The 15,893-nt window shown below is 47.7% G+C and overlaps 2 protein-coding genes across 4 annotated transcripts; both read left to right on the top strand.

Annotated features, from left to right (window-relative positions):
* Nucleotides 1-983: 983 nt before the first annotated feature.
* LOC111153289 (methyltransferase like 17) lies at nucleotides 984-9,348 on the top strand. 2 transcript variants are annotated; one of them, XM_022512223.1, is made up of 14 exons: nucleotides 984-1,169; nucleotides 1,289-1,446; nucleotides 1,528-1,658; nucleotides 2,565-2,646; nucleotides 3,114-3,195; nucleotides 3,506-3,579; nucleotides 4,029-4,123; nucleotides 4,664-4,734; nucleotides 4,930-5,037; nucleotides 5,544-5,612; nucleotides 6,498-6,548; nucleotides 6,797-6,889; nucleotides 7,123-7,310; nucleotides 7,385-9,348. In XM_022512223.1, exons 1-14 carry the CDS (start codon nucleotides 1,089-1,091, stop codon nucleotides 7,494-7,496), a joined length of 1,395 nt encoding a protein of 464 aa, XP_022367931.1. In that variant the 5' UTR covers nucleotides 984-1,088; the 3' UTR covers nucleotides 7,497-9,348. The 2 variants fall into 2 exon arrangements, with proteins under 2 accessions (XP_022367931.1, XP_022367930.1); XM_022512222.1 differs by having other exon boundaries at nucleotides 986-1,169; nucleotides 1,289-1,442; nucleotides 1,524-1,658; nucleotides 7,385-9,347.
* LOC111153291 (solute carrier family 39 member 2) lies at nucleotides 9,126-11,509 on the top strand. 2 transcript variants are annotated; one of them, XM_022512224.1, is made up of 4 exons: nucleotides 9,126-9,467; nucleotides 9,650-9,780; nucleotides 9,998-10,048; nucleotides 10,588-11,509. In XM_022512224.1, the coding sequence occupies exons 1-4, from the start codon at nucleotides 9,353-9,355 to the stop codon at nucleotides 11,215-11,217; spliced, it is 927 nt and encodes a 308-aa protein (XP_022367932.1). In that variant the 5' UTR covers nucleotides 9,126-9,352; the 3' UTR covers nucleotides 11,218-11,509. The 2 variants fall into 2 exon arrangements, with proteins under 2 accessions (XP_022367932.1, XP_022367933.1); XM_022512225.1 differs by having other exon boundaries at nucleotides 9,336-9,467; nucleotides 10,003-10,048; nucleotides 10,588-10,649.
* The last annotated feature ends 4,384 nt before the right edge of the window (nucleotides 11,510-15,893 follow it).

The following is a 15,893-nucleotide window of genomic DNA, read 5'->3' as shown; positions in this document are numbered from 1 at the left end:
CCCGCTAAGCGGGGAACCCAATATCACAACGCTCCGATGACGACTTGAGCTGAAATCAGGAGTCCCTGCCTCAACCAACCTAGCCACTCAGGGGCCCCTAAACTGCCCAAGTTTAAATCTAATTGTCATCTAACAAGGTTTGTGATCTTGGGCGTGATATTTAACCATTTGAATACTCGCTTTTTTCAACTGCAAAATGGTGTTAACAGAATGTATCTCACAGATAGCAGGAACTAAATGTGGTAATATTATGTAAATGCGCTTGCCCACTGTATCAGGTATGTTCTAAGTGTTAGCTACTTATCTAAGAGACATCTTAGATCTTAGATAAATACATGTCAGGCATCTGCTGACATGTAGCAGTTTTTTTTTTTTTAAGATTTTTATTTATTTATTTGACAGAGACAGAGATCACAAGTAGGCAGAGAGGCAGGCAGAGAGAGAGGAGGAAGTAGGCTTCCTGCTGAGCAGAGAGCCCGACGTGGGACTCGATCCCAACACCCTGAGATCATGACCTGAGCTGGTCAGAGGCTTAACACTCTGAGCCACCCAGGCACCCCCTAAGAGGACAGTTTAATATGGAGAATAATATGTCAAAACAAACAAACAAAAAATTTGTATCTATTAACTATTAATTTCTGTTATCTTGGGTTGCCTAAACTTGGGTTTTTCTTATCTTTCCATTACTGAATTCTCCCGTTCTCACACACAGGGACAAAAAAATCCCAAGACTTCTAGAGGTTCTCCAGAGAGAGAAGCAAGGAACGCAGGTAGGTAATACATCCGGAAATAGTCTTTTCCTGTCTATGGCGCTTCTCTAGAGAGCCCAGAAAAGGGCCCGTCCCCACCCCGCCCCTCGACTTCGGAACGTCGAGACCAAACCCCGCACAACCTTGACGCCACTTCGCCGTGGACTGCTTACGCAGAAACCCAAGGCCTAACGCCACCCACGTACCGTTAGCCTCCGAGGTGATTTATATATCGGTTGTTTATTGGCTACTAGAAGCACTCGCTCTTCTCATTGGCTGACACTGCTCCGGGCGCCTCACGGGTCTCATCATTTCCGTTTCCTGCTCGCCTCCGGTGCCATGGCGACCGTGAGGGGACTGAGGCATCTGCTGACATGTAGCAGGTGGCGCCGCGGCAGTGGAGAAGCTCCCCAGTCTCGCGTGAGTGTCTGCTTTCCCTGCTCTCGGAGAAACTCTGGATCTCAGGGATAGCCTCTTCCTTAGAGAAGGCCAGAGCCTTTCCTCTGCCCCGCAATCAGCTTTTCTTTCCTGGCCTGCAGACGCTCGCTGCCATCGTTCCGGGCATATCCCAGGTCGATAACAATTCCGATTTTCTGGGAAAGACGCCCCATCGCCGGCACCCCGGCATCTTGCAGCTGCCATGCATAGAGGTGCCGCCAGCACTGGCTGCCGCTGCGCAGTTCCTGCTGCTCGGTGAGTAACGGTGGGAAGCGGAAACCCGAGAAGCAAAAACTGGGTCTGCATTAAGTGATGCGTTTCATCTTTGGCCCATAGAGAGCTCGATGCCCAATGTGGAGAAGCAGGTGCAAGCACTGACCAATTATCTGTGGAGCCGGCGTTTACCTGTAGAGCCTCAGGAGTTGCAAAGACGGGCTGTCCATCTTGAGAAGAAATTCCTGGAAAACCCAGGTGGGGCCTAAGAATAAAGAGTAGGCCCAATTGAAATACCGGTGGGAAATTAAGAGCAAGGAATAATTTTACAGATCTGTTTGAGTGTCTGTGACAAACAGATACTGCGGTTTCCTGTTTGATTTTTCTGGTCGGAGCTGCTTGTTACAGTGATGCCTTGCTAAAACAGAATAGTTTCCGAGGTTGCTCTTGGGACTTTTGTAAAGGTCAGCAAGGTACTTAAGTATCCGTCAAAATCTAGGTCTTAGGGTTTTTTTCCTGCAAATCCATTGGATTAGGATGGTTTAAGTTTTTATTAAAGTGAAATAAAATCCCTGTATGGCTCCCTGTCCAGTACTGAAACGGTCTTCAAGGATAGGAGAATGAGTATAACTCATCAAGTTATTTTCATGAATGTGAGCTCCTTAATACTACAGACCTGCCTTTTATTCATCTTGTGTTCCCTGCGCTTCCCACAGTACCTGGTTCATAGGTGCTCAGTAGATAAAATAGTACTGAGCTGAACACAATCCTGAGATGAGATTTTTGAAACCCCTTTCTTCCCTCTAGGAACATTGGAGATGTCACGTACTAAAGTTTAGGGGGACCTGAGGAAATCCACAAAATATAGTCCTTACCCTGTCCTTTTAAATCTTTGAGACACTTCCCTTTAAAAGAGAGCAAAGCCTGTGGGATGGTTTTGATCTTGTTGAATAAACTGCTGGTAGAGACGAAATACTGTCTCATGCATTCTGGTGGTAATGGTGGTGGTTGCTGTTATTCTTACCCAAAATTTTTCTCTAGATTTGGCTTTTTCTTAAGCTTTGAGATTTTGCTTAAGGGGAAGGATGGATCTCAGCATATTCAGATATTGGATCTGAGCCCTGGTCTTCCTAGGTCCTCACTCAGTTCTTGTTCTCACCACAGAGTTAGGTCAATTGGAGGAGAAACTTCGTGAAGCTGTGCTGCGAGCCCTGCGCAAAACTACATACCATTGGCAAGAACTGAGGTAAGCGGGGCTAGAAGGGCTGCAAAAAAAAAAAAAATCTTGTCTCTAGGAGGAGACTGGGGAAGTACTATTACACAATTCCTGTTTGAAAAGCCTACCTGGTTTGTAACTCAGGACTTCTCTTTTTTTTTTTTTTTTTTTTTTTTTTTAAAGATTGTGTTTATTTGACAGACAGAGATCCCAAGTAGGCAGAGAGGCAGGCAGAGAGAGGAGGAAGCAGGCTCCCTGCCGAGCAGAGAGCCCAATGTGGGGCTCGATCCCAGGACCCTGGGATCATGACCTGAGCCGAAGGCAGAGGCTTTAACCCACTGAGCCACTCAGGTGCCCCAGGACTTCTCTCTTTTAAGGAGTGAAAGTACTGAGCTGGAGGAGCCCTTTCCAAAGATTTCATTCCTAAAAATCTAGAAGGTTAACTATGCGATGGAGGTTATTTCCTGGTAGGTGTGACTCTCTGGTTTTTCTGGCAGCTACAATGAGAGCCTGAGCCTGGTATATATGGCAGCAAGACTGGATGGTGGCTTTGCAGCAGTCTCCAGGGCATTCCATGAGGTGAAAGCCCCTCAGCTTCCAACCTGTTACCATCAGTTCCCTTATACATAAAGTAGTCTCCTGGGGTATGGTTCTTGGGAAATTGCATGTCCTTTTTTTTTTTTTTTGAGAGGCTCTCTTTATCCTCTGAAAGGGTTTCATGACCCAAGGAATGTTTAAAATCATTGTCTTAGGAAGTTCCCAGTCTATAAAGTATTTACATTATATCTCAACATTCGCATCTCATCTGCTCTGTCATGGTCCCCTAATTCATAGTGGCCCTAAATAAGGGTCTGCTTCCCCTACTGTGGAGTGTTACATATTTCTTCAGATCCAGGTTCGAGTTCCAGAGTTCCAGCCTCAAACCTTAATGGATTTTGGCTCGGGTACTGGTTCTGTCACTTGGTAAGTATCTTACTGTCTCTGTCAACTCTAGCTCTACAGGGCCATGTGTATAACACTCCAAGAGACTAGGGAGCCAGAGGGAGAATAGGAAATTTGGGAACTAGAATGTTTCTTCTCTCAGATTAGGTAAGGCATAAGAAAGTATATGGATTAGGGCCAGAACTTAAAGAAACTTTAAGTGAAAAAAGACCCATGTTTAGAAAGATAAAAAAGGAAAGGAATTTAGTCTAGGGCATAGCACCAAGATTTTTTTTTACCTACAAGTAGTTCTTTTGAGTCTGCCCTTTTTTTAAGGAGTAGTAAATGAAGTAAGAAAATAACACTGTTAGTTTTTCCAACCATTTTAAGATAATATTCTGTTTCCCAGGGTTGGGGTTGGGGGCAGAGGGATCTCTTGTAGGGATGACTCTTTGTCATGTGAAATGGTGATTTATATTTTGCCATCTTAGGGCTGCTCATAGTGCTTGGGGCCAGAGCCTACGTGAATATTTGTGTGTGGACAGCTCAGCTGCTATGTTGGTTTTGGCAGAAAAGTTACTGAAAGGTGAGGACAAAAGATAAGGAAGGGTTTCTTCAAAGTTGAAGGAGTTAAGCAGAGAATGAAAAAGTTGTTTTATTGGGGAGTAGAGGAAGGCTGAAAGTTAAAGATGAGTCTGATTTCTTTCCACTGTTGTGGTCAAGCAGAGGGTTGTAGAGGCCTTTGCTGGACTGTGGGGGGGTTGGGTAAGATAAACAGGACAGGCAACCCAGTGTTTCCCTGCCCTTTGTTGTTGTTTTTGTTTTTGTTTTTAAGATTTTATTTATTTGAGAGAGAGAGAGAGAGAATATGAGCCAGGGTAGGGGCAGAGGGAGAAACTGACTCCCCCCCAAGCAGGGAGTCCTACCACGGAGCCTGTTGCAGGGCAGAGAGCTCAGTCCCAGGACCCTGGGATCATGACCTGAGTCAAAGATGGGCACTTAAGCACCTGAGCCACCCGGGTGCCTGGTGGTTTTCTTTAGCCTTGGGACCCTATTTCTTATTGAGAGATCACTTCGGTTTATACCTGTACACTCAAAGTTGCTGCGCCTCTGCTTTACTCCACAGGTGGTTCAGAATCTGGGGAGCCTTATGTTCCAGGTGTCTTCTTCAGACAGTTTCTACCTGTATCACCCAAGGCAAGTGCCAATGTTTAGAGTGTTAAATGTGGAATTTGGCAGATGGAAAACCATGGCTTCAGCTTTGCAACCCAGCCTTGAGTGTTAGAAGATAAAACAAAAGAAATATAAGGGGATAGAGCTTTGTTAGGGTCTTGGAAGGAGGGTCAGGAGTGGGGATGTCAGGTCTCTCACATTCCTTTTCTTGATTCTCAGGTACAATTCGATGTGGTGGTATCAGCCTTCTCCTTAAGTGAGCTTCCCAGCAAGGCTGACCGCACTGAACTAGTCCAAACCCTATGGCGCAAGACAAATCATTTTCTGGTGAGCTGAAATTTCTTTTTCCCTTCAAGTTTTAAAGCAGTGTCATGGGTTTCATGCATTTCCTTCTCTCCATCGAAACTTGCATTTATTCTTTTTTTTAAGTGTGTTTTTTTGTTTTGTTTTTAAATATTTTATATGTTTATTTGTCAAAGAGAGAGAACACAAGCAGGGTGATAGGCAGGCAGAGGGAGAAGCAGGATTCCCACTGAGCAGAGAGCCGGAGGTGGGGCTCCATCCCAGGACCCTGGGATCATGACCTGAGCTGAAGGCAGATACTTAATCGACTGAGCCACCTAGGCATTCCAAAACTTGTGTTCATTCTTGACCATTTTTATCATGCATAGATCCCTTTGTCCCTCTTTTAGGCTCTCCATTCCCATCTTATGTGGGGATGGCCCTTTTCTTTAGGGCCCTCTGCTGCATCTGTTAATGTTCTTACAGAGCTGCTAGCATTTATGTTTTCATGTAATTCAAAGCTTATGCTTATTTTCCTTTTTTGTGAACAGGTATTGGTAGAGAATGGAACAAAAGCTGGGCACTGCCTTCTCATGGATGCCAGGGACCTCGTCCTTAAGGTAAGAGTCTTTCTCCTTCTTTCACTCCTGTCCCACCATCTGTCAGTGGTCACTGCTGCTCCCTTAAGACTGAAGAGACTCTGTCATACAATGGTAAGGGTGACTCTCAGGATATTAGGCATATAAAGTTGTTATGATATTGGGTAGTGATTAGCAAACCAGGACCTGTGGATCAAATCTGGCCTGCCACCTATTTTCATATGTGCCATGCTTATTGGTGTGTCTCTTGTCTCTGGCTGCCCTTTTTTTTTTTTTTTAAGAGTTTTGTTTGTCAGAGAGAGAACACAAGCAGGGGGAGCTGCAGGCAGAGGGAGCTGCAGACAGAGGGAGAAGCAAGCTCCCTGCTGAGCAAGGAGCATGGTGTGGAACTCGATCCCAGAACCCTGGGATCGTGACCTGAGCTGAAGGCAGATGCTCAATCAACTGAGCCACCCAGGTGTCCTGTCTAAGGCTGCTTTCATACTATAAACAGCAGAGTTGAATAGTTGGGACAGAAACAGATTTTGCCTACTCTCTAGGCCTTTAAAAAAGAGTAAGTGCTCCAACCCCTGATCCAGGGCATTGCTAAGCCAAGAACCTTATCTTTTGGGGACAGTATGAGCCAGTGTATAATCATAAATTTAATTGTCCTGGAGTGGGATCTTTTTGAGAGTAGAGGTTGCTGACAAGGGAAAGCACCATACTATGTGCCAAGTTCCTGCTTTTCTCCTACTACAAAGAGAAGGTTCTTTGTTTGGAGTATTAGTGAAGCAGCCAGCTTAACTCAAGGAGCCTAGTTAATAATTATCAGAATTGAATGTTAAAGGAGTCCTCAGTTTACTGAGTACAGAGATTGAGTTATGAGACTAGACCCCTCAGACCCAGCTTAATTTTTTTTTATTTTAGGGAAAAGAGAAGTCACCTTTGGACCCTCGACCTGGCTTTGTCTTTGCCCCAGTGAGTATTACTTCTGCCTTTCCCAGCCTGCAAAGATGTAAACTCAGCTGTGGCCAGGAAAAGTGAGAGGGTAAAGCTAAGCCACCCTCTACTATTTTGTGTCCCTATTCAGTATCTTTCTTAGTTGTTGCCGTGGCTCTCCCTGCCTCCAGCTCCTATGTTCCCATTGCCCTAGCCCTTCTTAACTCTGTCACTCTTTGTTTTTCAGCTGTATGATTGTCTGGGTTTTTTTGTCTGTGTGTTCACAGTGTCCACATGAACTTCCCTGTCCCCAGTTGACAGCCTCTAAGCCCCTGGCCTGTAGCTTTTCTCAAGCTTACCACTGCATCCCCTTCAGCTGGGTATGTTTCCTGGGAATGTTAGGGCAGGGAGAAAGTAGTCTAGGGGAACAGGATGATAAGGAGTCAGAGGTGGGAGGAGTTAGAGAAGTCAGAGAAGAGCCTGGAGGTTTGCAGGCCTGGGTGTACATGGCTTATAGAATCTGAAAAGGGCTGCAGGGATGGGGGAAGGGGGATCACAATTTTTTTCACCATCTCTTTTTTCTCCAAATAGTCTCTCTGTATCCTTATCTTAGAACAAGAAGAAGCAAAAAGATGAAAAGTTCTCAATGGTAATTCTTGCCCGGGGGTCTCCAGAGGAGGCTAATCGCTGGCCCCGTATCATTCAGCCTGTCCTTAAACGGCCACGCCATGTGCATTGTCACCTGTGCTGTCCAGATGGACATATGCAGCATGCTGTGATCACAGCCCGCCAGCATGGCAGGTATAAAGAGTGTGACCAAAATTAGGGGGAGGTGGCAAGAACCTACAGCCCACATTGACCTCTCTTTTCCATAGGGATTTGTATCGTTGTGCTCGAGTCAGCTCCTGGGGAGATCTTTTACCTGTGATCAAGCCTTCAGAGTCGGAGCTTCCTCTGTCCCCTGCTGACGACTCCCCTGGGAGTTGACAAGGAGGTGTAACAAGGATTTTCTTACTTAGGCCTGCCAAGGCTGAAGCTCCCTGGTATCCAGGGTGGGAGTGCTGGCAGCCCTATGTATGTTGGTTTGAGGCTTTAATACTAATAAAAAGTTTTCAAAGAGTAGAAATGGATCTTGTGATTCCTAAAAGATACAGAGGTCAGTTGTCATGTTCAGTCCTATAGCAGAGAGAATTCTCAGATATTCAGTGCCTTATCTTCCCACACAGGTTGCAAGATTTTGAGATACTGCTTCTACCAGAGACCAGGACTTCCCAAGGAAATAATCTGGGGCAGTAGGGAAAGCCGCCCCCAGTCTCTGAGCTCTGGCTCGGCACGTGTCACAGTTGTTTGGTGGGCTACCTAAATAGGGGAGCCGGGCTGCCTAGCCTCTGTGTTTTTCTCCCTCCCTTCCTTCTGTCTTTCTCAGGGTTCATCAGCTCCTCCAGGGTTTGCCTGATACATTTTCCTCAAGAGCCGATCCCATCAAGACTGAATTTTCCATCTCCACCCCTGTAGCTCCAGGCAAGATCCTTCCATTTGTTCATTTCTCGGATTTTCGCTAGGCCTTGCTATTTCAGAGCTAGAGAACCTTTCTTTGTCTTAAAATTCTCAGGCCCTCTCCCCCAGTACACATGGTTCTGACTTACCGTGGCTTGATTTTCAATTTTTCAACTTTAAGATGATGTGAAAGTGAGGCACATTCAGTAGAAGCCAGACTTTGAATTTTGAATTTGGCTCTTCTCTCAGGTCAGCAGTACGTGGTATGATAGTCCCTTGTGATGCTGGGCGGCCGCAGCGCCCAGGCAATCGCTCCATCACGAGGGTAAACGGCTGGCACACTTCTAACCATTCTGGTTTTCACTTCCAGGACAGTATGTGGTAAATTACATGAGATATCAGCACTTTATTACAAAATAAGACTTTGATTAAATTATTTTGCCCAACTGTGGGCTAATGTAAGTGTTCTGAGCGCATTTAAAGCTAGTCGAAGCTAGGATTGGTAGCTTATGTATACTAAATGCATTTCAACCTAGGAGGTTTCCAATTTAGGCTGGGCCCATTGGAACATCACCCCATCATAAGTTGTGGTAGCTATGTATGTATCCAGAAACAGGCACAGTCAAAAGTTGGAACAACATCAATATTGTAATACTAGAAATCTCAACTCCCCGCTAGAAATTGCCATGCCTGGAGCTATTTCTCTGGGGTTACAGGAGAGGGGAGGCCCCTCATCTACTAGTTTTCACAGAGTGGCGGGTGGCGGTACCACCTCTCAGCCCCACCTCCTACCCAAAGGTGGCCCCAAATCCCCTCTGAAAAGGTAGGGTTCAGATATCAGCATAACAACCTACGAGACATAGGGTGGGGTGGAGAAGGTTTGGGAGTCTTAGATCAAATGTCTTAAATAAGGCAGGACCAGGTGTTCCCAGTACAAAACAGCTGGGAAGGACCTCCATAGACTCCCATTTTGGATTAGACCAGCACCAGGCATGAAAGAAGACTGTCCACAGCATTTGGATTAGTCATGGCAGTGAAGAGGAGAAGACACACAGCACAGGCTGTGCCTGGCAGGGAGTCTGGAGTTTCTGGTTTCCCAGTTCTGGAAGGCGTGAGCCAGGGGAGGGGCCTCCTGGTAGGGGGAGGGCGGGAATCTGAGGCAGGGCCCCAGTCAGCTATGCAAGGCTACGCAAGCAGAGGCAACACAGAACAGGAGGATCCCATCGCCCTCCTGGAGCTCGGGAGAGGAGATACTCCAGCTTTGATTGACTACTTCCACACTCCTGCTCGAAGATCGTAACTCCCATTTGCTATTCTGAAGCATCTGCTTATCCTGTACCCCAAGGATGGAACCACAACTAGGAGTGAAAATTGGCTGCTTCTTTGCCCTGCTGATTCTCACCCTGGTCTGTGGCCTTATTCCCATCTGCTTCAAGTGGTTCCAGATTGATGCCGCCACAGGTACAGCCCTGCCGCTGCCAGCCCCATAACCTCAGCCTGACTATGGCCATGTCACCTATCCTGATGCCTTGCTCCGAGGCTCTCACCATCCCCAAGCTGGGGAGATTGGGTGCCACATGCTTGCTCTTTTGTCACCTTTTCTATCTCATCGCCAACTGGATTGTAACTCCTCGTTTTCTTAGGTCGTCACCGCCGGGTCCTCAGCCTCCTGGGCTGCACCTCTGCTGGTGTTTTCCTGGGAGCAGGGCTCATGCACATGACTGCTGAAGCCCTGGAGGGAATTGACTCAGAGATCCAGAAGTTTAAGATGCAGGTGAGCAGCAGAAATGGTAAGCAGCAGGGCTGTGAGGCCAGAATGATGAGGGGGGAAGATGACAGAGCTGAGGACAAGGGTGGAAGGACAAGCAAGAGGACTCTTTCTGGCATGGTGAACACCAGTCACATTGGACTTTAGGGAAAGTGAGGGAGCTGAAGGGGCAGGACAGGAAGCTGAGCTGCTCCCCACCTGATTTCTGCTTTTCTCTCTCTAGAACAGGACAGAAAGGGAGGGAAATGCTTCTGATGATGCTGATTCAGCTCAGGTAAGTATCTCCCACCAGTCCCTCCCTAGTGGGGGAGGAGAACCTCCCGGACCCTTTTGAGGGGAGTATGTGAGGAAACCAGGGATCCCCTCTGCTCCTCAGCTCAGCACAGAGGAAAGGAGGAGCCCACCCAATCCATTTGGGTTTGTGGAACCCCAGAAAAAGCTCTGCTTTACTTTTTTGTTCTTTCTCCATCCCTTTGACATGCCTCACATTCTTTTCCCATATTACTAACCCTATTACTCTGGTGTCCCTTAGTCCCTCAGGGATTCTTCTCGTTGCTGTCCATACCTGCTCTTGGCTTCATTCCCCTGCCCTTCTTTATGCCCAATATGCTGCATCAATCTGGAAGCATCTGAAGCAGATGGGAATAAGGCCACAGACCAGAGGGAATGCCAGCGGGGCAAAGAGTTGGCCAATTCTTACTCACTAGGCATAGTCCCACATTTCCCATTCTCTTTAGTCTCCCACTCCCATGGACACCCAGTGTCCTTGCTTCTCTTCCCTTCCTACCTCACAGACCCTCTTTCTGTTCCTAGATGGAGTATCCCTACGGAGAGCTCATCATCTCCCTGGGCTTCTTCTTTGTCTTCTTTCTGGAGTCGCTGGCACTGCAGTGCTGTCCTGGGGCTGCTGGAGGAACGACAGTGCAGGAGGAGTGGGGTGGGACTCATGTCCTTGAACTCCACAGCCATGGACCCCCACCCTCACCCTCAAAGGGCCCCTTTCGGGCCCTCGTCCTCTTGCTCTCGCTCTCCTTTCACTCAGTGTTTGAAGGGCTAGCTGTGGGGCTGCAGCCAACAGTAGCAACCACCATTCAGCTCTGTCTTGCTGTCCTGGCTCACAAAGGGCTCGTAGTGTTTGGGGTTGGACTACGGCTGGTGCGAATAGGAACTAGGTCACGATGGGCCATGTTGTCCATACTGTCATTAGCTCTCATGTCCCCCATGGGCCTAGTCCTGGGGCTGGCTGTGACCCAAGGGGACTCTAAAGCGGGGCAGGGCTTAGCCCAGGCTGTGTTAGAAGGTGTGGCAGCCGGCACCTTTCTGTATGTCACCTTCCTGGAAATTCTGCCCCGGGAGCTAGCTGGCCCTGAGGCCCCTCTGGCCAAATGGGGCTGCGTAGCCGCTGGTTTTGCCTTCATGGCCTTTATTGCCTTGTGGGCCTGAGAGATTCCTGATTTTTCTGATGGGCCTATCTAGCATGGCCTTCCTACCCTTGGGAGACATTTCCCAAATGGGTTTGGCCCTCCACTGAGACTAAGTGACATTCATTAGGCATCACCCTCATGAACTGGACCACAGCTTTCTCCTACATGAGAATCCATTTCTCCAGGACTGAGAAGAGGATGTTTAGGTTGAGTGCCTCTAAATTGGAGAATTGATATGAAGACCATCACTCTAGATTTAACTCTTGTCCCATTTTTGCTACTGTGTATAATAAAATGTCTATTTTACCCTTCCCCTTCAGTCATGCTATACTTCATTTCTCCAGGTGGCCTAGGAGCTGCCTGCTACAGGAAGTGATGGAGTGGGGAATGGAAAGGCTGACTCTTGGATATTGTATTTTCTTCTGGAATCCAGGCCCCTAGCCATTCTGCCAGTTGCAGGCCATGCCCTCCACACATGGGAGCATTGCTTAAATTCCAGCAACCTACTCCTGCCTTGCCCACAGGTGTTGAGAAACTGAGCTGGAGTTCCCAGCATTTAGAGAGAAGAGGTGTAAAAACAGAAACCACGGGATCTAGATTTTTTCCTATGCTAACCACACCCACTCCACTCCCAATAGCTATTATTGGCCAGCCACAGTGTGTCCAGCAGACTCTTGAGATCAGGCTAAATAGAGCCTCCTTCCATCTGGTTCCTATTTTTCACACTGAGCCCTGCGTAGCCTCAAGGATGCTGTGGCTCTTCTTTAAGCCTCTGTCTCCATCCAGCGGCCTTGTGCTGAGGGATTAAGAAGCAGTGTGTTTGGAGAGGGAGAAAGGCGCCAGATAAATGCCTAGGGTGATTACCGGGTTTTGCCACAACTTAGTGGCTTTCCTGTTGCCTGCTCTACCTGCCGCTCTGCCTCCAGCCCCTCCCCACTAGGCCATCTTTCAGTGTGAGGAACCCCTACAATGTGTTGCTTCTCTTAAAAACTATGAAGGACAAATACAAAGCTGATTATCTGCTGTTGCCCAGTGCCCTGACCCATGAAATGGAGGAATATCTCAGACTTCGTGGAGAAGGAGGGGAGAGAAGATGCACCCCATGAGCTCAGTCGCTCTTCCCACTTTGCCCCTTCTATCTGATACTCTCAGTGCGGAAGCCCAAGTCATCTTCACGTGGACAAAGTCTCCTGAGTGTCCTTGTCACAGTTGCCTCCTGTCCATCGATTGCCCTCCCCACAAACTAAGATACGCATACCTTCTCACAAGCCCAGCCAACGAACCCAGGCATGAGTGAGAAGGCAAACTTGAGGCAAAACTAAAAATATCCGATACAGGAAACAAGTTCGCCAAAGCACCATCCCATTCTGTTTTCTCTTCAGCATGAAGTAATGGATTTCATTCTCCAGACAGTGCCTCACATGTAATAATCACAGCAGAGTCTCCACATGGAGCACCTGCTGTGTGCCAGGTGCTGTACTATCGCCCTCACAGACACTGTCTCGCCTTCGTGACCCCACCAGGTAGATCTTATCCCCATCGCAAGTGGAGGGAAGCACATGCAGAAAAGGTAAATAACTAGATCGCATAGCTAGCTGGGCTTCCAACCCGTGTTTCTCTGATTTTAAGGAAAGCTCAAATATCCAGATTCTCTCCTCCCTTACCTTACCTTTACCTCCTGATCTTATGTGTCAGGGGCTCAGAGGAAGCGGGAGCACATTGGAGAACTGAGGCAAGTTGCATAAAGGGAGACTGTAGGGAGGTGTGGGCAGGGTTTGGACAGAGCCCAAACAGGACAGGTTTGGACAGACGGTGGTGCAATAGCCAAGGGCTGAGCAGCAACAATGCTGTGTCTGAGGCTGAGCCTGAACAATGCTGCTGCCCAGGCTGAAGAGGAGGGAACGGGGAGCAGAAACTAGAGGGGGCTGTCCAGTAAGCCCTGCGGCCTTTGGTGGAGAGGTACACCCAGCCCACAGGGACTTGACCAGGAGGAAGCCAGAGGATGACCCTCCTCTTCCTCTCTGTCATCTGCTGCCAGCATCTCCTCTTGGTCATGCTAACTGAAGCCAAAGGACAAAAACATCTGATGGTCCGTGGAAGATAGGTCACCTTCGTGAGGCACATCAAGAAATCTGGACGGGCAGATCCCTCATGCCATCCAATCCCTGCTGCCGTCCACCGCAGTGGTCTCCCCAGGACTCTGAGGGGGGGGTGAAGTGGAAGGGATACAATTATACGGTCATTAGCTATTTCAGGGACAGAGGATTTGTAGGACTACAGAAAGAAGACTTGAGGAGAAGGACATCAGACTCTGGGGCTCTTCAGATGTTTCTGGGTCACCTATGCTATCAGCGTCAGAGGGAAATGAGCAGAGGGTGGGAGATTTCAAGCACGGGTGAGTCATGCACTTTTTGCCTCCTCCCATCCCGGGAGCCCTTACATTCACCTTCAGCCACCTCTGCTTTCAGCCATCAGTGCTTTCTCTCCTTCATGAGCACTTCCTTTCCTCTCCCAACAACTTACCAACCCCAACAGGAACCATCTTCAGTTCGAACCGTATCGTTGCAAGAGCGGGAATAAAGCTAGAGAATGGCTCCTTACAACCTCAGGATCAGGGCGCCTGGGTGGCTCAGTTGGTTAAGCGTCTGCCTTTGGCTCGGGTCATGATCTCAGGGTCCTGGGGTGGGGCTCCCTGCTCGGTGGGGAGTCTGCTTCTCCCTCTCCCTCTACCCCTCCCCCCTGCTCATGCTTTCTCTCTGTCTCTCTCTTTCAAATACATAAATAAATTTTTTTAAAATGAGGATCAAATAAAAAAAGGACCAACCAGAGCATTTTCCAAAGCTCTGAATCCCCAGCCAGGAGTCTGAGAGGGCTATAAGGGAGCAGATGAATGTGACTTCAAGTGAGTTGGCAGTGAGAAGGATGGAATGAGAATGGGCATGAGAACCACGGACTGGAGGGAGAGCTGAAGTAGTTGGGCCAAGACAACTGGAAACCAGAGTCACAAGCGAACCTTAACTCATTCAGCCTTAAGAAATAGGTTATAACTGAAAACATTTAGAATCATTAAAGTTGAAAAAAAATATGAGGAAAGATGCCAGTTAGGAAAAAGGGTAAGAGAAGAAGCTAGTTGGAATAGTCACAAGAGAATTTATGTGGAACAGTTTTCAAGTCTCCTGAACCCCTGGGTCCTTTCCCCATCCCTTATTCTGCACCCCCACACATGTATATTTTACATATTTAAATGGAAAAAAAAAAAAAAAACACAGAAGAATGGGACCTCCAACTGCTCTCTCACCTAGAGCCAGCTTTCCATTCTTGCACCAATAAATGGTTCTCTGAAGTAACCCTTTGGAGCTCCCCCACCTTCCTTTGTATACAAGCCGAGGCTTGGGTTTTTGCAGTTGAGAAGAGTTGAGGCACAGCATCAAAGAGAATAGAGGTTAGTGAGTATCCTGGGGCAGGATGGGAGGTCAGCCAAAGACCAGCACCTATGAACAAAAGGCATCCAGGAACAAAACCACAGAATTCCAGGCTAACTTGTGTGACAGTTTACCCACTTCACCCCTCCCCTGAAGGACAGTTTTCCAGTGTCTTGCCTCCCTCACAGGAAATAGTGCTCTGGCTCCTGACTTTGGGTGATAGAGTACAAAGAACAGTTGCCAGAATTGGAGTGGGTTGGTATGTGTGAGTGGGAATGTGCCAACTGGCCAGACACCCTCATATTCCCTGCCCCTGGACCTCAGGGAGGGGCCTGTGGCCACTAGCAAAGGTGAAACAAAAGGGGTGTAGACAGGGTTGACACCCTTAGACCCCAGTCTGCAGGGATGCTTAAAGAGGCCAGTTGTTGATGATTTCCTTTTTATTTCAACTTCGTTACTATCTTTAGATATATTGAATGTCAAATACAGAATGCATTCTACTTTTACTATATAGTTATCCAATTTGGGGAAAATTGTAACGTGGGTGAGGAGAGAGGTGCAAACAACCTAATTGCTCTGGGCACCATTTACCCTGACCACACCCCTGACCTCTAGTCAGAACTGATTCTCACTTTCCTGTTAGTCCCCAAATCTCTCTAGAAAGGTGGTGTCTCCCACGGTAGCATTTCCCTTAAGTATGTAAAGGAGTGCCCTTAAAGGTTAATATCTATCCCTCCTGCTGCAGTTTCACTGTTTTGTATGTAACTTCAGAGAATCACTCTTTATTTATTTTTTAAAATATTTTATTTATTTATTTGACAGAGAGAGATCACAAGTAGGCAGAGAGGCAGACAGAGAGAGGGAAGCAGGCTCCCCACTGAGCAGGGAGCCCGACACGGCGCTCGATCCCAGGACCCTGAGGGCTCGATCCCAGGACCCTGAGATCATGACCTGAGCCAAAGGCAGAGGCTTGAACCACTGAGCCACCCAGGCACCCCAGAATCACTCTTTAAAATCTCCTCATGAATCCAGAATTTTCACGCTGACCCCACGAGGGTCTCATCACCATATTCTTCTAGTTATATTCTCCTTCCCAGAGAACTCTGTCTTAGCTATCTTGAGCTTCTGTCCCTGAAGTCAGGAAAACACAGCCCTTGAGAATGACAGTAGGAGAGAAACAGGAGTCCTAAGCCTGAAGCAGAGACAATAAGTAGGGAGTTTGTGGTTCCGCTTCTATGAAGTCTGCTCACCTCTCTCCTGAGCTCTGATCTTA

The sequence above is a fragment of the Enhydra lutris genome, unplaced genomic scaffold (genome assembly GCF_002288905.1).
Source record: "Enhydra lutris kenyoni isolate GAN:26980312 unplaced genomic scaffold, ASM228890v2 scaffoldscaffold31, whole genome shotgun sequence".
NCBI lineage: Eukaryota > Metazoa > Chordata > Mammalia > Carnivora > Mustelidae > Enhydra > Enhydra lutris.
The sequence above is the reverse complement of the archived record's forward strand: the minus strand, read 5'-3'. Positions and strand labels throughout refer to the sequence as shown.